Source organism: Molothrus aeneus, chromosome 32 (genome assembly GCF_037042795.1).
Source record: "Molothrus aeneus isolate 106 chromosome 32, BPBGC_Maene_1.0, whole genome shotgun sequence".
Lineage (NCBI taxonomy): Eukaryota > Metazoa > Chordata > Aves > Passeriformes > Icteridae > Molothrus > Molothrus aeneus.
In genome coordinates, this window is record NC_089677.1 from 1716525 (window position 1) to 1741510 (window position 24986).

A 24986-nucleotide genomic window follows, 5' to 3' on the forward strand; every position below is an offset into this window, starting at 1 on the left:
GAAAAAGGCTGTGAAAAATGCTTTTGGTCAACACAGTCTTTTTATCCTTCCTCCTTTTTCCTGAATTAGGTAGCAAAGCCTACATTCAGCCCTTCCTTTAAGCATAACTTACAAGTCCCGACCTTCTCTGATCACAGACAGGCAGACCCAACTGCTTGCTTTCCACTGCACTGGAGGATACTGGGGAAAAATGATCTTAGCAGACTTCCTAAGTGATAACACACTTACTGAGACAGAAAATATAATAAAAGTCCTTACAGTCGACATTCCACTTGATTGTCCAGCCATGGGGTCGGAGTAAATCATGGACAGCTTCCAAGACCGTCTGCAACTTCTGCTTCTGACCAATTTCAGATTGTGTCACCTCCGCCACATTCAGTTTACGGTCAGCCAATTTTTCTGCATTTGAAAAACAAACAAAATAAATAAATAAAAAGGGCAGACAAAACCAGATTAAACTGTGTGGAGATAAGCACAGACCACCGGAGTCCACTAGAACTTTTCTAAGATAATTATTTTCCTTGGATGGAAAAATAGCTGAAAGTAAAACTTTCACCAAAATATGTCAGTTCCAATAAAAATGTGACAAAACTGGTAAAGTCTGGCTGAACATGCTCATCAATCAGATATCAAAATATGTAACAACTTTCAGCTAGACATCAAGCTAACAGCAATATTAATTATACCTCCCATTTTCTTTCACTGCAGAAAAGCATTTGGCACAACACAGCCTTCACTGCACGAGGAATCTGCACAGGTATAAAGGACTTTTTTAAAGCTAGTTTAGGACAATAAATGGGAAATATTTTGTATGAACATTTACTTCAGCTTGACAAGCTTAATTTCAAGTCGGCTGAAGGTATGAATTTAAGCTAAAGCACATTTTGCATCCTCAAACCCTCAAGACTCATACCAGGATTAGATCAGTGGAACTAATTTAAAAAGTAAGTTGGTATAATCTTGTCATGTTGTTGACATTGTCACATCCCAGTAGATTACTTCCAAAATGAAATATAACAGGAAAATGTATAAAATTCCATTACTAAAATTTCAGTTCTGCTTATGTAATATAACTATTTGTGGCCAAAGTCACAGACAACTTGTTCTTCTCTTTCTCTGTGTTGTGGCCCTTGCAAAAGAGACAGAAGCTAAAATTCTAAAAAAAAAGAAAAACCAGGGAGCTGATGAAGGTGGGGTAGAGTCCTCCAGCCACCAGAGCAATAGGAACAGCTCATCCCTGTTCTTGCTCCACACCCATAAAAAAATGTGGCCAAACTCACTGTGCTGATCTGTCCAGGATGTCAGGAGTCGTTGGCCATATTCTAATTATATACTATTCCACTCTCTAAAACAAAAAACATACTTCATCAAAACTGTTTTCACAAAATGAGATTCTAAAGACTCTGATGACTCTTTCAGAAATGTTTCAGAGTCATCAAAATTCCTCTTTTTCCAATAATGGAGATATTTCTGCTCTCAAGTTTAAGAGCATGCTTCTTCTGGATGTTTTATCTAGCTGAAGATATCTTTTTTCTTTTTTTTTTAAAGTGGCAGCAATACAAAAAGTACTCTAGTAACTCAAAGAGAAAAGACTTGGAGGTTATCAACTAACAAATACTTTGAACTTCTTAAATGTTTCTAGCAATCTAACGTAGGGATTTTTTAATCAATATTTTTTTATCAAGATTATGAAAAAAAGCAAAATAATTTTTCATTCATATGTTAGGGCTTCTGCCTATTCTCAGCCCAGGTTACCTATCAGTCAGCAAACAAATTTATTTCCTTTCACACCAATATCATGTGTACCAAGACATTCCAGCTTCTCTGAGTGGCACTGCTTGCATCTTGATAAAATTAACTAAACAAGGAGCTCCACCTCCATCAGTCATTTACTAATATCTAACTTCAAATCCCTTCAGCATAAGCCCAGTGACAAGCTGTTGTCTTTCATCCTTTTTTGGGGGCCTGGCTATCAAGACAAAACGCCTCTCACTTAAAAGGAATGGTTAACTACTACTTGAAGTTTAATGACCACACCTTGTTAGTTTTTCCAGGAAGGTGAGGGAAGGTGAAGGAAAAAAGACACTGCTGAAGAACAGAACAAGACTGGGGCAGAGCTGCGGTAGCTCCAGTCAGAGGAGATGCATCTGCTCTCCAGTCAGGGGCCCAAAATGCAGGAAATGAGTAAAAGCTGGTGCAGTAAAAGATCTCAGGCTGCAAGATGTCCAAGTCCATCTTTCCTCCTGTCAGATATGCTAAGTCTGACTGATCTGCACAGAGAACCATAGAACCATTTGGAAGGCTGGAAAAAACCTTCAGATCACTGAGTCCCAGCACTAACCCAGCACTGCCAAGTCCACCACTAAACCACATCCCCAAGTGCAAGACCTGCATGATTTCTGAACGCCTCCAGGGATGGTGACTCCAACACCATCCTGGGTAGCCTGTGGCAAGACTTAACCACCCTTTCAGTGCAAAAATTTTCCCAATATCCAACTTGAACCTCCCCTGGCACAGCTTGAGACTGTTTTATCCTGTTACCTGGGAGCAGAACCCAACCCTCCCTGGCTGCCCCCTCCTGTCAGGGAGTTGTGCAGAGCCAGAAGGTCCCTCCTGAGCCTCCTTTTCTCCAGGCTGAGCCCCCCAGGTCCCTCAGCCCCCCAGGTCCCTCAGCCCCTCCTGGTGCTCCAGACCCTTCCCCAGCTCCGCAGAGTTACGAAGAACAACTGGATTCAAGCAAATATTCCCCAGTTAAAATTGCCTGTACAGTGCTGATCCGTACAACATTTGGAGGCTCCTGGCTGCAGGCTAACCCTGTGTTAGAAGTGTTCAAAGTACTCTTGCTTCATTCCTCAAGTTATTGTTTTTGAGGAGTTTCAACTGCACGCAAAGCTAATTGTCATTAACTAATTTTAAAAGCTTGTGGATGTACATCAGAACACCTCTCATTTAAGGGGCCTGTGCAAAATATTCAGCAGCCAGTGGAACCAGCAGCACTAGGTCCTCCTGCCCCACTGTGACACACACACATCCCACAGCCCAGCCCACTCCTGAAAACACATCAGAAGTGAGCTGAGAGCAGTCTGGCTAAGAAAAAGTGTGTATTTATACAGAACTGGAAGCCTCAAGCTTTTTTGTTTTCTAAAAGCATCCGCATAAACCACTGGATTATCCTGAGTCTTCTCCACTGTGCTTGCTGCATCAACATACACATTGCAAAGATGGAAGTGGGCTGCAAAATCCCAAATTCTTAAAAGAGTGTATCCCCTCATGTTTCATTCACACAGAGGTGCACATTTTGAGCACATGTCTGTTGTCATTCATTCTCTTTTTCTTTTTTCACCCCCAAAAGTAATACTTTTAATCAGGACCTCAAAACAGCTCTCAGCCCAGACGCTTTCAAAAGCAAAATACACTGACAAAATTTTTGACCACATGGCTTCTGCTTGGCCCCACAAACACAAACCTCTTCACTCCTTTTCTACCCCACACTTCAGCTGCCTGGACTACAGTCAGTCCATGAAACAGATACCTAGGAATTACCTGGATTTCCTCCCCTCTCAGCAGACAGCCTGAGGAGAACAGATGGAGAAGCTGAGGCAGCTTTCAGTGACATCAACCATCTCCCTGAGATGTTGAGTTACTGCAAAGTCTGCAGCTTTGGGAGAGGTTAATTTTGGGCCCTCCCAGTCTTTGGTGTCACCTTCTCTGATAGGGACTCACCCAGCAGCTTTTGCAGCACCTGCCCATCATACAGGTCCTCTTCAAGCTGTTTGACAATGATTCTCTCCTCCACCAGCACATCATTAATCCAGTCAATTAGAACCTGCAAGCACAGAAAAAGGAGGCAAATGTTTAAAATCAACCAAAATACATTCCTTTCATTCAAGGCAGTAATTAGGACTATAAAATAGATGAACTGCAAGCATATTTATGTATTTCCAATTTGCAGGGATGAGACCTGAATGAAAAAAATAAAATAGAATAAAAGCATCTGATTGTCCCTTATTGTTTTTAATTCAGGTCTTGACAACAGGACAAGGCATTTTATCCTCAGCTATTGTGGAATACAAAAGTCCAATTAAAATCTTGGTCAAATGGGTCTGATAATAATTTTACCATCTTAACAGTTCCCATATGCTGACTACCATAACTATGAAAATAATTCAGTCATCTGTAAAACTGGAATGAGCATAAAGAATCTTTAAAAAGAAAAGGAACTGAGCTAAATCTCCCAGGTGCCAAAGACAATTATTTCTGAACAGTTACAGGAAAACAAGCCTTGACTGTTTGAAGCTGGTAGCAACATTCTCCTCCAATTTACTACTCGGAAATTTAAATTATTTTCACAAAAATAGCACAGTTCTGTGGGAAGAGACACAATGTTAGCTCCTGCTACTTCCTAGGTTCTGTAAGATAGGAGTATTGCCAATCACAGATGTGAAAAATCCATTGACTAGAACCACCTGAAACAATAAGCTTAATTTAAAGATTCTGTAATCTTTAGTTTGCATTCATACAAAGTTGCAGATTCTTTTAATTCACTTCTGATTAGACCCCATATTTCTGCCTCTTCTTGGCAATTGTGATGGCTAAGAAGGTTTTATTATACAAGAGATTGTGAAACTAAAGCAAATAAACAAAATATATGCAGGCTTGCAGGGGAAAACAGCCACCCTGGGACTCCTAGGGAAAAAGAGCATTTGAATATGTTGAGCACGAGGACATTCAGCCTGGCTGCTGATGTTCATTCAACCTAAAAACCTCAAATAAATCTGGCTAGGCTAAGTGACCATGAAAAGGTTTACAAACCAAACATGAAACACTAATGCTTCATGTACCTCTAATCCATGTCTCTAGTACTTCCAAAGCATGCTGAAAATACAGAGCTGAAAGTCAGCTCTAAAAATAGGGGCGATGTGTAATTGGCAAGCAAGCTTTGGCTGAGTGATTTGGCAAGTGCTTATTCCATAGAAAACAAGGATCAGCATCAATGCTCACCTAGGTAAATCACCTTTGCCCTCTAAACTGTCCAGAATGATTAAAACCTCAATAATAAAAATTACTCTTCCAAAGATCTGCCTTTGAAAATAAAGGTTTTCTGTTAAGTTATTCACTATTCAATATCATTATCTTTTGTCAGAAGTGGTCTTCTTTCACACAGGTACAAGAGAGGAGGTGAGTGAGGACATATGGATACACAAGGATGAGCTCTGCAGCAGCAACATCATCACCCCATTGCTCCCCCAGGGACAAGTCAGCAAAAGATCACCACAGCTGGAAGCCAATGAGAAGCACAATACTATCTTTCACCTCAAAAACTTCACCAGTTATACAGAAAAATCAGTCCTAGATAACAAGACATCATCTAGAAAGAGATTTTTTTAAAGGTGACTGCCCAATTCCATAATTATACAAGCTTGAAACACTGACATCCATAAAAAAATCAACTGAAGAAATCAAAATCAGAAAAGGTTTAAGTCTTCTGTGAGATTTACAGAACAGGCTTTCAAAAATTATCTGAAGCTCAGCAGAAGATATTTAATATAATCAGATCCCATTACAGACCTGAGGTTGGATTTCAAGAAGTCCTCAAAAGCTTTGTTAAAGGAAGACTCAGGATCTAAACTATTTGAAACCATTAATAAATATTTTATTTTGTTTGTCCTGTGCTGAATGGTATTGAAGTCAGAATCTAGAAAATGCCAAGGAATTATAAATAAAAGACTAGAATGTAAGACCCAATATCCCATTTCCAAGAGTGCAGATACACAGCAGAGGGTCTTAAAAAAGGAAAATATATAGACTATGTGCTAATTAAATGTTTCACAAAATTTAGAACTGAAAAACTTTAAGTAAAAAAACTACAAAAAAGACAAATTAAACAGGTCTAGCCATAATTATTTTATTATTTTCACAGTTTAGTACCCAAATCAAAGAAAAATATCCCAAAAAACATTCTAACTTCTCTACTATTCAGACTACAACTTTAGCTCCACTAAAAATAATGAGTTTGCAAAGGAAAAAAAAATCTAGGTGTTTTTTTCCAACAGCTGTTGAAGACTGTAAAGTACTGCAATGAAAAAAATCCCAAGGCTTTCTTGATTCCTTGATTATGTCTTAATTAGAAACCTGGAAAAGCTTTCAGCACAGATTTTTTTTCTTTTTAACTTTTACAGAGGAAACACCACATTGCTTATTGAAACGATGCAGGTGCAGAAATAGTTTCTGACTCTGCTCACGGAACATCAGCTCTCTCCAGTTCTTCGTGATTTCTCCTTCATAAAAATGCAGAAGCAGGAAATATTCAATAACCTGAATGTCTCAAAATTTTAACAGCCTGACACAGGCACATTGGTGCTTGGTGGGAAGCAGACAAGAGCATCTCCTATGCATGAAAAGATGCTTAACCTCGATGTGTCTAGTCTCATACGCTACCCATTTCTTCCTTCCTGTGCTTGCACTTCATACAGCTCAATATTACATTTGGACTCATAAAAAGCTGCTTTTCTATAGCCTTCTATAATATTTAGGGCTAGTAGCGTGGTTTTAAAAATTTAATACGATATTCTGATGTCCTCACAACTGTGCCTGACATTTCCTGCACGTCTGCACTCATCTAAGGCACTTTTGAACTGGGCCAAATGCTCAGACACATGCACTCATAGCTGCAAAAATTCAGAGTTCAAGGGCATAACGACCCCACAGTCACCACTGTACAGTAGTAGAAAAAATGCAAAACAACTCAAAATACATGAACACATCTGGCACAGTGGGAAAACAGGAAGCCCAGCCACCAAAAACAGCCCAGAAAGAAAACCCTGGCTTCAATGACCCACTTCCCCTCAGCTTCTGGGGAAATCAGGAAGCAGAGATCAAAGCTATGAAACTGGCTTCAGGGCTGAGCATGAAAATTAATAGCAAAAATTCACATTCAGGCCTCGTGGCTAAGCACAAAGCACTGGCATCCTCTAAACAAGGGGAAGGCCTCCTGTTGCCAAAAGCAGATCACAGAGCATTTAGGGAGCTCAGTTTCATCTGGTCACATGTGACAAACCACACGTCAAAGGACAGTGGCCTCATTTTGGTTTTCTCTTTACCTCAGTAAATCTAAAAAAAGCCATAAAACCAGAGATGGGAAAAGTTGGTATCTTCCAGGACAGCGAGCGTTTTACTACAAATGAGAATGATTACTCTTTTAAGGCAGTGTCCAGAGCAGCAGTGTTTGGATCTGTATAAAGTTTAGATGAGTCTTTTAAAGGCTAGAAGTTGTTGCAGTTCTAAATCAATCTTACAGAAATCTTTGCAGGGAGGAAAACCACCTTACAACTGTGGCTTGCTTCCTGTGGTCAAGGCACTTTCAGACAGGAACCAACTCTTGCAAGCCGATGGTCTAAAATTTTGCATTCAATTAGCCGAAGCTCTTTCTCATATTTTTCTTAATGAAATACAGAAAATGAGCAAATATTGGACAACAAGTAAAAGAAGCTGACATATTTCAGACGCTACAAATAGAGCATTTTGTGAATGCAATATTTATACACACATATAAAAAATAGCAGTAACTCATCTCTTTCCCTGACCTGAATTTTCAGTTTTAGGTCTGTTCAACCATCTACCAAATTTTCATTACACACTGGGCAACTGAAGTGAGTTTAAAAAAGCTGCTGGTCAGAGAGGGAACTTTGCTGAACACTTCATACTGACAAACTGTGACTATTTTTAGTAAACTGTCCATGGTGATAGTATACAACACTTACAGGCATAATGGTTTTCATATGTGCAAGAAGACTTAAAGCAGGTATTTTCACATCCCCAACTAAGCAGCCTTCAACAAGGAGATTCTCTGTATATTTGCTTTACTACGAGAGAGGAATGAGGTTTTTTCTTGTGTTTTTCATCTGCTGGTGTCTGTATGACCACAATGCTGTACAGTCTGTCCCTCTAGAGTTACAAAGGCTCTGTCAAAATCACTTCCAAATGCCCAATCCACAGTACATATAATTCCTATGGCATGGAGTTAGCAGAAATTAAACCAACATTTGGTGGAGACAAAGAGGTACTAAAGCAGTGCCAGCAGCAGATACCTCTGCTGCTTCTTTGCACTGAGATCCATTTACCCCACTGCATTCAACTGGCAGGACAGAAACACTCAGCATCAGTAATGGCAAGCTGTTGGCACGTCTAACTCTGGTGCTGAAAGAGACCTGGGCTGGCCCCCAATGAAATTGAGTTCCACTGCCAGCTTTGAAAAGACACCAGGATCTGCTGCTGCTATTGGCACATTCCTGTCTGAGGGGAAAGAGAGAGAAGGAACCACTTGGAACTATAAAAACCTCCATCTATTCAAGTTCTCACTCCTCACTAGTCCATGGAGACCTTTCCTTTCAGGCTCTGCAGGGCAGACACTTTTCTGCTGGCTGAGTTTCTAAAGCACAGCAATTCTCATCCAGCACTGGAGCTCTGGAAAATGCCATTACCACCAAGGAACAGAAAACAAAGAATAAATTACTCTTTTTTTTTCATTATCCAAACTCTGTAGTATAAAGCAAGTTTTGCCAGCATAATTCAAACCTCCCCTTGGCTTACAGACTGACACCAACACAGTGTGAATTCACACCAACACCGCTGAATCTCTATAAAAACTCTAACTGCGGAGAAGTATGCAACTTATTAGCAATTACCCAAATTACATAGGCATTCTACAGAACACATTTCTCCTTCGGAGATGATCCCAAGGAAACAATCTCTAGTTCCATGCTGCTCCCTGCACCAGCTGATCCCATTCCATTGGAACCTCTCTCCTTGTGCAAGTGTGAACTGGCCTAGTGACGCGGAACCTGATTCTGCAATACACTCAAACATTATCCTCAAGCATCGTTCTGGCCCTGGTTTTCATTCCTCCTGGAGGATTTCAGGTTTTTAATCTGAAAAAAAACCCCAAACCTTGCTGGACTCCAGCATCTAGGGAAGACTCAAACTTGTATTAAACTCAGGAGGAAAATACACAATTTAAAAGCAATTGCAGTCTCCATATCAAGTTTCCTGAATCACAGAGTACATCTGGTTCCTCCACTGCAATGACTCTTGTTCAGATGATAATATCACTGCTCCACTAGCAGAGAAACCACATTACATTCTGAGAGGGTGATGCAAGACCACTGCACCTTTGAGAGAATTAATGGATTTAGGTACTAACAAAGAAAGAATGTGCAGTCACTTAATTTAAAACCACAATGTACTCCTGGTGAATTAGAGTAACAGAAATTTGAGCACAGTTCCTTGCTAAGCTCAGTCTGATGTGGTTTTGTGATGCTAAACACATTATTGCAGTGGTAATAACAGATCACTGGGCTTGTTTTAAAGATGTACCAGGCAAGTAGTTTGCTGAGGCATTTGCTGAAGCAGTTGGCTTTGGGGAAGCAGCCAGTGTGTCTGCAGCCAGAGTGCATCAGGTTTTCTGCAGGGAATATGCTCAGCCCCCTCTCAGGAAATGATATACACTATCCAAAGTTTTCATAGCCCCACAGATATAGCTGGATTGTCGTTTCCTACAAAATTATTTTTAGAATTACTTTAAAGAAATGAAGCAAAAGTGCAGTGGGAGGTGTAACACCAGCACAATACTTTTTTGAAAGAGATCCCACTTGTTCAGGCTTGCCATCCCTTCTCTTCATGCTCAAGCTTGCCCTATGTAAACCCCAACAACTTTCTGCATAGAAAAGGCTCTCCTAAACACAAGTCCTTCAAGAGCATGCCCTCTGTCATGCCAGGCAGGAACTATGGGCACTGCTGAGTCAGGAAGTCTCATGTAACATCGGCACATCTGGGCACACCGTATCAACACCTAGGGCAGTTGTGTCCAGCAACAAGACAGACTCAGAACCAGCTGTCCCTGACCCAGCACACAGGTAAACTGAGTACAGAATGTAAGGCAAGAAGAAACTCAGTTCCAATTTTCCCAGAACACAAGAGGTTCCTTCCTCGTTCCCCAACATTTCAGTCCTACTCTTTCTTCTCCTGAAACCTCATTAATGCTTTGCAGAGCTCCTTCCCAGCTTTCAGAAACAGAAGGTACCTACATTTTATGTGCAGGGACTGCAGACAGACTCAAACCAAGCACTGATCCTTGCTGTCATCATCATAAGGATAGAAATGGACAATGGAGCTTAACTCCATAACTCCATGGGCACCCTGACATTCAGCCTTTCCTTGTCCCTCTCACTGTTGCTTTTAGCCTTACCTTGTTGTTAACCTTGCTCTCAGTTTCTACAGCTACATTCCAGTAACAAGTTGCCGTTCCTCAACTATGTTCTTGGCTGACCAGCTTGCAAATTACTCCAGCTCACTAGTTAAAGGTTTGAAGAAGGACCAAAGATTGATTTCCTACCTTGATCAGCTCCTTGAACTTGGGGTCTTCTTTTGAGTTAGGATCGATCATAGTGCGTTCCTCATTCTCCTCTGTTCAAGTAAGAGGGGAAACCTTAGTGAGATCCACTTCAAATGTGCACTGCTGAAACTGCAACAACTCCACACCATTAAGGGGCTCATCAGCTGACTGAGAAATGGCAGTGCCTACTCATCCTCTCAGCCAGGGGATGTCCAATGACCCCAGTGTCAGGCAGTTTTAGAGACACACAGAATGACAGCACAGCCCCACTTCCCTAAACCAGGATTGTCTCCCCTGACCTTCCCCTGCTCTAGCCCTGCCCTATGCAGAATGCTTCAGGAAAATCCCTGTCCTGATGTGGGGCACATTCATAGTAACACACCAAAAAACACAGTGAACTACTTTTCTCCCTCTCCTCAGTTTGAATTTAAGTTCTAACTGAAAACACCTGTCCCAAATTGCAGCACCTGGAAGAAAAGAGTGAGCTTAATGCACTACATTCAGTGCAGTTGCTGAGATTTGGGCTGAGAGTTTGTGCCTCCACTCTCTGGTTCCCCAAAACTTGGTCACACATGTGCTCCTGAGTGCAGGAACTCCTCAACCTTTGATTAAGCTTATGAAATAGAATTACCCCACTTTATATCAGCTGTACTGGTGCATGGGGGAAGAACATAAAATAGATTTCACAGGTATAAAGTCTTCCATTTCTTCTGCTGATGAGTTGTGTGAGGAGTGCTAATGGCCAGAAGGCAGGCCATATACAATCCAATTTTCCTATTGATTTTTCAATTCTTTCTTCCTATCAGGACAACAAAGTTTTGGTATCACCCTTGGTCAGGCTATTGTCACACTGCTCAGTGAACTCCCAAAACCCGGCAGTGACCAGCCTACAGTGACTTCCCACTGCAGAGCCAGACCTCACTGCTGTCAGATGGGAAACATGACACATCCTGCTCATGAGACTGACTAGAGTACTTAGTAACCAGTATCTGACTGGTTACCTTAGACCTCACCCACACATTTTGGCGTCAGTATTTTCCAGGACTCTTCATTTTTATCGAAAAAATAAGACTGTGCTACCTAAACACACTTGAAAAATTTTCACAAACCAATGAATAAAACATGAATTCTTTTGCTGCCTTTTTTCCCACCCTGTTCCTTTACTTCCTCATTACTGCCTAGGGTGAGTTCAGGCAGTCCATCATAAGGAAGTGACACCCACTACACAACCAAAACACTAACCCTGAATGGGACTTGACCCATAACAGAACATGATTTACCACAAAACTCGTGGTGATCATGTCTTTGCAGGACAGGCCTTCAGCAGAAGTTCTGCATCTTCTAAAGACATACCCAGCTTTAGTGGTATCCAGAAGAAATCACTGGAGACATTCCCGGTCCAGACATATCAACACAGAACAACCAACACTTCACCCACATCTTAGAAAAAGCACTTTGCATTTCCTACTACTCTCCTAATCAGAAAATCCAATGAATAACACCTTCTCAGTTTAATTTCCTATTTTATTATTTATCCTGATGTCTGATTTACTCTTTCATAATTAGCTTGCTTCAACTAATTGCTAGATTAAGAGATATGTGGCCAGGAGAGACAAAAGTGGTTTATTTCAACAAGTTTTAACACTTTTTGCTTTTAAATTATGCTGTTTCTCTTGTAGGGACTCAGAGTGAGGGAATGGGGATGGACATGGGAGAGAGTCCATAAACTACCTTGCTTGGCACTGCTCTTCAAACTCCATTTAGCCTTTTTAATTTCCAGTCTACAAGTAATATTCAACCTTTTTCAGTTGTCATTTCCAATCCTCTCAGCTCCAACTGGACAATCTACATTCAGCACTGAAGCAATGATGTGGGGGCCACAATGGCCCCCTTCACAAACCATCCCTGCAGCACGAAACTTTACCTAATAGTGTGTCTTCTGGATGGATGTCCACAGTGCTTGGGTTCATTGGTGCATTGATGGCATTTTTACCTTCTTCTTGGAGGTCACTCACTGGATAGAAGAAAAAAAAACAACAGAAAGAATGTAATAAATGCAGAGTTGGTGTATATGTAGGGGTTGGGGACAGCGTTCATAATAAAAGACAACATCTGGTAGATCCATTTTAGAACAGGACCACAGTTTATGGCATGAAGAACTGCAGCCACAGTGGAAAATAAAATCCAAGTAACATCCTTTTACAGCTTCCTATTAAACAGAGCTACTACAGAAGTGGCTGGAAACTTTTAAAAAGAAAACCAATTCTGTGTAAGAACAAGCTCAGAGTGCTTGTTTCTCCAGAAGGAAGAGGTGTGAGCTTTGCCTGCAGGACAGGCCCAGCCTAGAGCAGACATCAAACTGTAAAAACAAACCCCTTTCTTACAGCACAACCACTCATCACCACCCTTTCCAGCTGCAGAACATGCAACTTGCTACTGGCCTTCTTAAATCCTCAGAGAATCCCAGGCAGACCCACCAAATAAAGATGAAAATGCATTTAATTCCAGTGTTGCCACTTGATAAAATAGATGTGCCATGATCTGGTGAACACAAATTGGAATTTTTCTACTTCAAGCTGTCCTAAACTTACAACTCTCATTGGCAAGCTCAGTAAAGCATGCTTCATAAATAAAATGGATGTTGAAATACTTCCCTGCATCCTGCCATTAGGAAGGAACTAAACTTGAGGGCAAACACTGAATAGTTCTTCAGTATTTTCCCAGAGCTTGTCAGTAAGAAAAGCACCAGCATTGCTGTAACACTTTCACATCCTCCAAGGCACATCTCCCCTTGAACTCAGATGACATTCATTGGCATGAAACCACAACAGCCCTGTACTTTCAGTGACAGTTCTGTGTAAGCATGAACTAAAATGACTTGTGGCTGGATTTGTGGTAGTGCAGTCTCCTTTGGGAGGGGTCCCACACTCTTTTCAGGAAAAAGCAAGGACTTTGAGATAAATAAGGTTTGCTAGGCAAACTTTTCTCAGGAAAGAAAAGGAGGAACAGTTAAATAATGGTCACAGTGTCCCTGCAAGCTCTCCCCTTCAAGAGCAGCCGTTATTTCCCTTTCCCACTGGAAAAACATTCCACAGGCTTGACATTAGCATGCAGTCTGTGAAGGTTACAAAACCCTGTTTCAGGACTTGCTGTTTTTCTACCCCATAGAAGTGGAAAAGACAGAGATCCTACTGCCACAGATGAGGACAGGGAAGAAGAATACACTGCAATCCCCACTCCTTCCCTCACAGAAAATTGAAACAGGTACTTAAAACAAGTTCTCACATTTCTTAAGTGCAGTCTCAAGAGGTACTTAATTCTGGTTCACAACATGGTACTGATCACCACTAAAATCCTCGTTATGGAGTGCAAGCAATAAACCCCAGTCTTGTATTTTGAGACCAGATGGTTTATGTCCCATGGTTCCCCACTGCAAACAGAACACAACATCCTCAGGCCGAGATTTTTCCTCCTGAATAAAGATGCTGGTACAGAAATTCTTAAGTTCCCCTTTTCAGCATTCCTTCTCATTTTCTTGAAAAAGTCCACAAACAAAAAAGTCAGGGAGCAAGAAGGCTTCATACAACAGATCAAACCAGCTATAACAACTTGCCTTACCCAGCCCTGCTTGCATTATTCCCAACTGGAACTTTCTCAACCCAACAACTCCTACATTATAACGCCACCAGGAGGCATAAGACTATTCACGTGAAAACTGAGGTTTGATTTTTAAAACCCTGCTAGGACTCTAAATGTCCAAATTTCAATTAAGTCAGACTTATTTAGGAACTACCAGCCTTATTTCTAGATGTAGCACTCTTCATTATCACAGCAGTGCTGTCATTCTGGGAATGCCAAGTGTTCAGTGAGTTCAGGGCATCACTGTTCCCAGTGCTTTGCCAATGCAGAGAGCTGCTAAGTTCCTCTGGGCAGTAAATGCATGGCACAGTGTATGTATATGAAAAAAAAAATGATGCATACATTTCAAGCCAGAATACTTCTAAATGCAGCTAAACTAGATTTATTCCCAGAAGTTCAAGTAAGGTGATGCACTTACTCTATTTTAAAAGTTATCTCTACTCTTCCTAACAAAAATACCTGGTTTCTGAGCAATTTACTAAAATGGAAGAAAACATTAATGCAAATTTGTGTATTAAGCCCCCATCCCTCAAGACATGAAGAACCACACAAAACCTTCATACTTGTCTTCAGACCTTGTGCAGCTGTGCCAGATCCCATGGGACCAAAACACCTCTGTCACCTCTGCCAGCAGAAAGCTTCCCAAAGCTGCCTCCCAGGAAGAGCCCAGCACACCAGGTCCTCATTAAGAGATTCCTGCCACAGAGGAAGTGTTTCCTACCTCCCTTTTTGCGCCTCCTGCACAGCAGTCCAGCCATCCCGGCCCCAGCAGCAAGGACAGGTCACAGACAGAGCCCATGGGGTGTCTGAATGCTGACGGAACGGCAGCAACTGGATACGGCACTGCCACCTCCAGACTGCCAAACCCCGCTAATTTGGGCACGGTGACACGGGAGCAGGCACTAAGATCAGCTCCCAGCTGCTGGGGCCAGGGGCCAGGAGGGCGGACACAGCACTTGGCTGTGGTCCCAGACAGGAATCCCTCCCTGTCCCAAGAGAGCCCAGCACCTGCCTTGGCCCAGCCTGGCTGCCTAAGGGCAGGCACCTAGGGATGCTGTTTGCTGTGCATGGAGCTTCCCAAGCAAGTCACCCGCACCTTCTGGTGAGGGCACAGCTGGGTTGCCATGGCTGGCCCCAAGGGACACGCAGGTTCCCAGAGACAGCGTGCAGACAGGCACCTGCACTCAGGAACACAAATTTTCCAGGGCACTCCCCACACCTGCAGCACTCCAGAAGCCTTTCACGCTGCACTGGAACAATGCTGAGGACTTTTTCCCTGCTCACTGCCCACCCCCCCCCCAGTATTCACTTATCACTGCTGAGCAAAGAAACAGAAGCAGGAAAGGAAACAGAGCAACAATGCTGGAAAGAAAAGAGACCCCACAAATGAGCAAGCCGAGGCAGTTATAATCAGGATGGAGCAACAGGTACATTTCTGAGAACCCAACAGGTATTTTAATGCAAATGTACAACAAAGAATGGCTTTCAGCCCATGCCTTCACAAACCCAAAGGTACTGTAGAAGATCATGGATATTAAAAGATTGGCAAGTACCAGCAGCAGTGACTTTGCTGTGAGGCTTATACCAGAGCTGTCCATGCAAGAGGCAGTGACTGAAGAGCAGAGCTGTACTTGCACAACAAGTTACAGTCATGACAGGTCCCACATGAGGTATTACTGCTCCTTGCCTGCCCAGTCACAGGGCTCCTTCTTTTCCCCTTCCCTTCCCCACAGGGAACAGCTTCCCCTGTGGTGATGGCACAGGTGTTTTGCTCTCTACCCAATGCTGGTGTAAAACACCTTTCTCTAAAGCCGTATCATTCCATTTCAGAGACCAGTCACAGCAAACATGCAGCATGAAGGGGTAGGACATTGAGAAGAGGCTGAAGGAGCACAGCTTAAACCAGACTGGCTTTCAGCAAAAACCCTGTGTTTTCCCCTAAACTAGAAATTTAAATTCACATGAAAAGGTCACTGCTCTACTGGTCCCCAGGAAAGCAGCAGGGGTTCCTTGCAGCCCTGCAATATTTTGACAATCTCCTGGCAGTGTCAGCAGTCAACATGATTAAGTCACACTGGAAGCTGTGCAGGCCTTTCAAACAAATAAATAGAATGATCAGATCACACACACAGACACACAGAACAGAGCACTAGATCTGTAAGCCAGGCAGGCTGTCTCAGACATGGGATTACAGACAAGCTGCACACAGCAAAAACAATTAGCTACAGAAAGCTGGAAGTGCCACCAGAGCTGTCAAGGATTTCTCAAAAGCCAGGAGATGGCCTTTAAAGTTAGCAGGAACACTATAAAAAGATGTCCCAGCTTTCTCCTTTTTAAAAGAAAGAGTCAACTGATATCAACAGCTTTCTACCTTCACTCTTAATTTGAGTGTAATTTTAATAGGTATCAGCAACAGCACAGGTCACTTCAGTCTTTGCCATTCACAGCCTTGTTATTAAAAATCTGACCACAAGCCTCTGCATCTTACAAAAACAGATGGAAAATACTACTTAATTTTAGCTCTGGTTATTTCTGACTGCAAGGCTGAATCCCACCCTGCAGAAAGCAGCAGCTGTTGTGACACTGATCCCAGAGTTCCTGTGCTTCTCTTTGCATTCAGCCAGTGCCCAGCTGGCTCAGCAGTGCTGCCTGACCACAAATTTTACATGATGCACTTCCTTCTTGTGATTCAATCCTAACTTTGGAAGCTATCAGGCTACTTTGAGGTCCTTGGATGATGATGGTCCTTGCAAATGATCTGTCCAGGTAAGTTTGTCCTTCTCTCTGGTGGGAGAAGCACACAGACAGCAAACTTGCAATGCCCAGGTAATTCAAACTGCACAGGAAGCTCCCTTCCTGCCCCAAGTTCTTAACGCTTCCCAAGTTTCCTCCTTCTCACGAGAGACAAAACTGACCAGCTGCTGCACTTTTTCAGACAGCAACTCACCTGCCTGCATTCATATCCTTATAGTCCAGATCAGCACGTGCAAAATAGAAAGCCCATATTCAGGACCATGCTTGGCCCTTTCACTTACATCTCAGAGGAGAACGTGGATACAGGGCAAACTCCCCTGGTTAAGCAGCAAACCCTTGCATAAAAGATCAGGTATCAGCTGGACCTCCTGCTTTCCATGGAGGAGGTCAGACCAGAAGGCAACAAGTCCCTGAACACACTGCAGTGCCAACCTCTTAACTTGCTCCCCTGTCTATCACAGACTAACACAGGCAGCCATGCCCACAACTACATTTCCACCTGACAGCTAAAACTCTTACAAAAAGTTGTCTGGAAACCTGCAAGCTTTCTAGGCCCATTTAACAAACAGCAGTTTTGCTAAATTTCACATTTTCTATGAAAAATTGATAAACTGAAAGGTTTCAGAACCAGGCTCAAACATGCTGCTACACTGCACTCTTTTCTAGAGACAAACCACACACAGCTCACACTACTGATCACTGCACATTTACAAAAGGCCCTGAGATCTTTTCATACAGGCTGCAGGAGAAAGACAAAGCAGCCATTAACTATAACAGAGAATTAATAATCCCAGGCAGATCAAAGGCAAAGACTTGACCAAATCCACATAAAGGCACTGTATCAAGGGACTGCATTCAAAGCAGAACTGTGGTAAAAAAGCAGATCATTTAAATGCCTCAGCAGGCAAGGCACTTGCAATGGCCAGACTCTGGTACATAAAGAAAGGGAAAGGCATAAAAGAAAAGGGAAAAGCAAAAGCCAAAGGCAACTTTTAGGAAAGGGCTGTAATAATGCTTTTGGTTTAGTTGCAAAGATCAGGCCACACTTGCTTAAGCAGATGTGCTAAAATTTACACAGGTAAGTGTAAGTCTTTCTGCAACTGCCAAAGAAAGATCTCCCCTTATTTCTGCCAAAGGTAAAACGTATCTGCCATGGTAACAGCATATTCAACACTTCAGCCAGCTGGGAACATTTATAAGAAATTTGGGCTTTCTTTTGTTTGCAAGGGTGAAATACTGCTTTTGTATTTTCACAAATAAGAAGGTTTCTTTCTTCTAGGGAGTTGTCTGGGGGGTGTCTGTGGAAAGAGGATTTCCATTTTTTGGTGGCGTTATGTTGCTGTCTTCATCAGGCAGGGATCCCTTATGGCAAAGAGGCACTCAGACTTCATCTTGAGCCCTACCTGCCACTCACCCCTTCCTTTTGCAGACATTACTGGTTCCAGAAGCCACAGAATGTCACACAGTGGGGAAACTGTGTGTCTGAAAACTAGCCAGATAAGAAAGAGGAAAAAATATAAAGTTAATTTTCACTGTGTGGACACACAAACATTAATGCTGGGCAAAATTAATTAAAAGAGCCAACCAAAAAACCAACCAAACAAAAAAATGACCAAAACCAACCAAAAAACAAACAAACAAACAAAAAAGCCCACTCCACCCCCAGACAGCAGAAATACCAGTGTGGACAAGAATGGTGTTTTAAATATTTGTAAAGTTATACTTAAAAAGATAATAATAGATGGATACCCTCGAGGATGCACAGCAGATACCTTCTACACTCCAGGACATGCACTTGCTTTGTCCTGAATAGATTGCTTCAATCCCAAAGTTTTTTGACTGGGAAAAGCCAGGCAAAAATTAAAGCTGAAGAAAACCTTAAAAACAGCCAGGGAAAGCTACACTCCTTCCCCTGCACCCAAGTTCTCCTTGGAAATGGGGAAAATATACTCTTTCAGCCTCTCCCAGGTATAATTCCCTCCCTCCACAGAAAGGGTCATTTCTCCCCACACAATAATGGTGAATGGTTATGTTCTCCCAAGGACACTGCATGAGCACCAGAACAACTTCCAGCAGAAGGGGAGATATGGAGCCAAATCTGACATATGAGAGCAGAGGGAAAGACAAAGTCTGGTAAGAAAAGAAAAGGACTGAAAGAGATTTTGGTCTTGTGTCCACTCCCAGTAGAAAACCATCAAGGCATTTTCAATTCACTGCCATCCATTTTCCATGAAAAACTGTGCTCTCCTAGGAAGTCCTTAGCACTCTCTCAGGCTTTGGTGTACTCCTACAACCAAAGCTGAAGGCCACAAGCAGCTGAAGGAACAGCACCCTCACATCTAGGAACTCAGCCCAAGATCCCAAATGAAGCAGGTTGATTTCCACAAGATGCCAAGCAACAACAAGCCTCTTTTAGCCAAAAGCAACTTCAGAAACCAGAATCAACTCACTGCTTAAGGTATCCACATTTAATGGGTCCAGTGAAAGCAAACCACCACGGAAGAGACAGCAGAAGCTGTCAGAAGCAGAGCTAACAGGACTACTCTGGAATAGAGATACCCAACCCATTCATTCAACCCTTGTCTTCTGCAAGAAGAAATCTGAAGAAATTGGGGAGAAAACAGCACTTCAGTTTACAGCCTCCTACAAGCTCTACCTCTGGATCCCACACCCACATCTAATCCTGCAAACTTTATCAAGCAGAACACTCAGCTTCAAAAAAAGTCATTACTGCAGCTCAGGCTAGCATGTTTTACAAGTGACCAGCTTTCCATTCCTCCACCAACTTTCTTCCACCTCCTCCACATGGTTTGGCACTTCGTTTGTAGGTAGGTAAGTGAGTGAACCCCCCCTTAGTTATCTGCCAAGCCAGTTTCACCTGCCTTATCTTCCTGCTCTCCCCATATCCTTTGCACAGAGGAATGAAAAGGTCACCACCACCACCACCACTACTATGCAAATAGGAGAACATTTTATGCTGTTTGTTCTTCTGGACATGTCAAGAGAAGTACAGAGTAACAGACTCACTTCTAAAGGCACTGATGGCAGGTGAGCAGCAGCAAGGCTCCGTCTTCCACAGCTGACAGGACAGAGCTCAACAGCCAAACTCCAGGGGAATGGAAAGGAGGCTACAGATATGACTTGCACTTCAAAAAAAGCAACTATTTTGCTCATGGAACATGATTCTACAGGAAGAACAAGCCAAGATAAATGGTTCTGCAGACCACAAAAAGTGCACATGCCTCATTGCTGCAGTTGCCCAAATGTCACCCAGAAAGACAAGGAAAACCCTGAAAAACACTTCCATGCAGCAACTCTACTTGCAACACACATTGAGAGCTTGCTAGCAAATACCCAAGGACCAGTGGAGGGACAGGCCATACTCCAAACTAGAAGCTTTACACTAAACACTCAACACAGAGTTTTCAGTGTACCATATCCCGAGGTTGCTCATGTCCAGCTCTACCTTTCCTGCATCCTCCCTGAACTCAGGGCGGTAAGCAGTGTATTAGAACTGAGATGAAAGATCTGTGTAAGTAAAAGCTACAAAATATAAGGGAGTTTTTCTCACTGTTTTCCAGATATGTTATATGAGGGAAATTATTTTACTTCTTGCTTTGAGCAGCAGAGGAGCCTGTCAAGACAAGCACTTCAGTGAAAAGCACTTCAGACCTCACAGTAAAAGCCTGGAACTCAGAGCCCACAACCAGATAAAAGCCAGTCCATGAAGGGAAGGTACAGTGGAGATGGTGGCTGACATAAAAGCATTTAGATGTTTTACTCTGCTGGGTTTAAGTCAGAAATAGCCCCAGAATTTCCTAATGGAGCTGCTGAAGACTTCATAGAAAGAGTGGAGCCCTTCAACTGACTTTGCAGTCCAGTCTCCCAAGCACAGCCCTCAAGGGATATCAAAATGCAATCATGAAACAAAAGCCAGCCAAAGAATCAAATCAAAACAAGTCCAAAGCACAAGAAAACTTTCACAAAGTATCAAAAAAACCTGCCGTTATTTTTATTCATTTACTTAGTCAGCACACCAAAGTTTCATGGGATTTGCAGTTAGAGCTTTCTGTGGTCCCTTTCAAAGCCTTTGCACTGGTAACACCAGGCCCTGTGAGCTAGAAAAGGTGGTGCTTCCGTGGTGCTGGACATCTTAAAGACTTTGAAGCTCAGTTACAGGTCAGTCCCAAACCAGGGAACAGGACACATCCCAAAACATGAGACAAAGAGCTCACACAACGCAGGTGTAGCCCAGAGGATCTTCTCCCTCGTCTTCTGCATCTCTTCTTACTCTGTCCATGACTGCAATGGATATGGAATCTTACACATTCCCCACAGAGAATCACCTGGACAGCTATGCTGCAGCAGGCTAAAGCACCCAACCCCCTGAAACAACAGTGCCCATCTCCTGTGCATTCAGCACAAGAGTGAAATTCCCCAGCTCAGACAGTTTCAAATTGTGTCTGCAGTCTTGGAGAAACTTCTTACCAACCACTGGATCAACAGCAAATGAAGCACTCCACTGAGGATGCCTTCCATCAAGTTTCTGGGTAGTATGGCACCTATACCTAATGCCATTCACAGGAAGAAAAGCCCCTCACTAAAATCTCTTTTATCAGATGGAAACAAATATATAACTTTTTCCCTCAACCATAACAGCAGAGAGTGGATACTAAGGCCAGTCCCTCTCATCTTCCATTACCATCTGTCTCTTTCCTAAAATGGGACCCTCAAAAAACTCAGAAACAGAGAGAAGCTCAGAAAATAGGAGAACATAATCAGAGAAACCTTCCTTGGAAGGACCTAAAAAGTTCAGGTTGAAGCTGGACTGTTGCTGCATTAGGTTAGGTCAGGCACAACAGCTTCTTCCCTTCCACATGCAAAAATAAAACCCAGCCACAGTTTGTGTGGTAGACAGCATCAGATCTGCTTCACAGGCAGTACATCTGGTTTGCTCCTGGCATGGCAGGGCCATTTAGCAGCATAACATCTTGGATGCAATTAAAATCCAGTTTCCCAATGATATGGCTTTATTACATAAGCTTATTTAATTACCTAATTTCATTACCTATGCTTCCAGTTTCAGAGAACTATGAGAGCCAGCAGATCAATATCTGGCTTCAAGTCTGGTTAGGGTCTTGAATTTTGGATTTTTTTTATCATGGATCAGTTTGCGTGACACAAAGCCTGGTGGTGACACATAGGATACATCTGTCTCAAAGAGTCTCTTGGGAGGCAGCTCTGAAGAGAAAATGGGTCCAGGAAGGCTGGACATTCTTCAGGAAAATGGTTTATCACCTTGGAAGGAGGGCAGGCAACTCAGGACGACTACAAGGATGGCGTGAGGTTATGCAGGGAGAAAATTAAGGGGGTTAAGGCCCAACTAGAACTTAATCTGGTAAAGGACAATAAAAAATGTTTCTACAAATGCATCTGCAGCAAAAGGAGTGCTAAGGAAAATCCCACCTTTTACTGCATGCATGGGGACACATAATGAAAAAGGCTGAGGAAAAGGCAGAGGTACAAATGCCTTCTCTGCCTCCCTCTTTAACAATCGGACTGGTTCTTCTCCTTGTACCCAGCCCCTGAGCTGGAAGACAGGGCCAGGGAGCAGATCAAATCCTGGAATCAGTTTTGGGCCCCTCATGGTAGAAAAGACACTGAACGTGTCCAGAGAAGGGAAAGGAGCTGGGGAAGGGTCTCAAGCACCAGGAGCAGTTGAGTGGGGGGCCCAGCCTGAAGAAAAGGAGGCTCAGGGGGGACCTTCTGGCTCTACACAATTTCCTGACAGGAGGGTGCAGCTGGGGGGGATCAGGCTCTGCTCCCAGGGAACAAATGATGAAGCAAAGAGGAAATGGCCTTAGGTTGTGCCAGAGGAGGTTCAGGTTGCATATGAGGAAAAATGTCTTCACTGAAAGGGCTGTCAAGTACTGAAACAGGCTCCCTAGGAAGTGTTGGGGTCATCATTGCTAGAGGTACCTACAAGATTTGTAGGCGCCTGGGGACATGATTTAGGGATGGACTTGGCAGTGCTGTGGGAACAATTGGACTTGATGATCTTATGCAACTTAACTCCAGAATTCGAAGTAGAGCATCAAGATTCCTGTCAGACCAAATTCTGCAGAGTTACCATGCCTACTTTTCCAGTGGAACCAATACTGGGAGCAATACATGGGGAAGAAGGCAAACAGGAATCCTGAGGTACAATTTCATAACCCTGCTCCTGTGGGAGAATGTTAAATGGGAAGGGCTAGTGGTTACTTTTTCCAATCATTTTTGAAGAAAATCCTGTCAGTTTTGCAAAGCCTCCAGATCCATCTGCTGGACTAGGCAAGCCAGAGAGTAAACAACACTATTCTATTTTAAAATGGCAGAAGCGTCTACATCTGTTTAATGGCACCAATGCATGCATCTGCCAAACAGACCTAGTGGAACAACACTTTCTGAGGATTACACATTCTTCTATTTAAAGACACTAAAAGAGACACGATACCATGCCTCTATACAGACATCTCCTCATCCAGCTCTGTCTCCTTCCTTACTCCAAATAAACTGTGTATGCAACCTTCCCACAGCTAATTAAAAATTAGCAGTAAAGCCATATGGCAGCTATAATGGAAAATACACTATTTTTTTTCCAGTGGATTTCATTATTATTCAACCACACAATGAAAGAAGTGCTAAAGAAGGAACTGGGATTCCAGGAGCCAGAACAGTTTGCTTGTTTTATAACCAACATGCAGCATCCATTGAAAAGAGTTTTTATAAAAGTCTGTATCTGATTGCCAGACAGGGGATTATAAAGAAACCTTTTTTGACCTGGAGAAATAATCATTGAGAGGCAGAACTGAATTTCCTTTCCTCACCACCAGAAAAGCCAAAATGAGATTCTCATCCCATGGCCTTCCCTCTCAGCCTAAGGCCTCTGGAGAGAGACGGGTCTGCAGAGAGTGCAAGGAAACAAATCAGTGTACAGGATTTATAATTAGGAGCCCCATTGTTCCTCCAGGAGGAAGTGACAGTGATTTAAGGGCCTGGAGCCTGCAGACCTGCTGCTCCCAGTACGTGCTGCCAGGTGTGCCTGTTCTCTCCACATCTGGTTTTCAGAGCAAGGCTTCACTGGGTTCAAATTACAGAAGGCTGACACCACATGTTGTCTATCATCCTGTTCCAGCCAAACTAGACATACACAACAGAAGTCACGAATTTCAGGTTGCAGCTTTCTACTCGGTCATCAGAAGAGTACCAATTAGGGAATCTGCACCTGAGCACAATATGCTTCACCCTGGAGAGATCACTTGGCCACTGGCCTATTAGCTGTACAACACTGAGGTTTCTGTTCCCCCTTTCCATCAGTGCTGTGCCCAGTCCCAAAAGTAAACAGGGTTTGCTTACACACAGCTGCTGGTTTAGACCCCCTGCCCACAGCCACCAAGCAGCCTGTCCTGAGCAGAGATCCAGCATCCAGGTTCAGGAACCCCTCCCGAAGGCAGCCAGGCTGAAGCCCTGGATAAGCAGTGCTGTCCTACTGGTCACACTCTCCTTCATTCCCTTCCACTTCCATCCTCCTCACAACAATTCACACCTCCCTCAGCAGGGTACAACTGCTGATGCAGCCTATGACACCAACCAGAGACAGGTATGCTACAGCCACCACAGAATCACAGAATACCCTGAGATGGAAGGGACCCATAAAGCATCAAAGTCTAACTCTGGCTCTGCACAGACCCCCCAACAATCCCCCTCTGTGTTTCAGAGCATTGTACAAACGCTTCTGGAGCTCTGGCAGCCTTGGAGCCGTGACCATTCCTGGGGAGCCTGTTCAGTGCCCCACCACCTTCTGGAGGAAGAAAATTTCCTAAACTCCAACCTCATCCTTCCCTGACACAGCTCCAGCTGTCCCCTGGGTCCTGTCCCTGGTCACACAGAGCAGAGATCAGGGCCTGCCCCTCTGCTGCCCCCAAAGAGGAACTGCAGCCCCTGGTGAGGTCTGCCCTCAGTCTCCTCCATTTGAAAAGACCCAGTGCCCTCAGCTGCTCCTCATGTGGCTTCCCCTCAAGGCCCTGCACCATATTAGCCTCCTCTGGATGCTTGTAGCCCTCCTCTGGACACAAGGCCTCTGCCAGGCAAAGCAAGGTCCAGTCCACACTATCCCTTGTGAGTGAGAGTGAACAACTCAGTTGGTTGGGCTGTGCCCTGAGCA

The 24986-nt window shown here is 43.3% G+C and overlaps 1 protein-coding gene across 3 annotated transcripts in view; it reads right to left on the bottom strand.

Annotated features, from left to right (window-relative positions):
* Positions 1-24986, bottom strand: part of PARVB (parvin beta) — a 51403-nt gene that overhangs the window by 19537 nt on the left and 6880 nt on the right. For 2 of the 3 annotated variants that reach the window (XM_066568407.1, XM_066568409.1), the window contains exons 2-5: positions 12315-12404; positions 10391-10461; positions 3724-3826; positions 259-399 (exon numbers count right to left, since the gene is read on the bottom strand). In XM_066568407.1, the coding sequence (XP_066424504.1) occupies positions 259-399; positions 3724-3826; positions 10391-10461; positions 12315-12404 (405 nt within the window). Of the gene's footprint in view, positions 1-258; positions 400-3723; positions 3827-10390; positions 10462-12314; positions 12405-14750; positions 14860-24986 lie in introns of those variants that run through there. The other variant, XM_066568408.1, reaches the window with a different exon arrangement.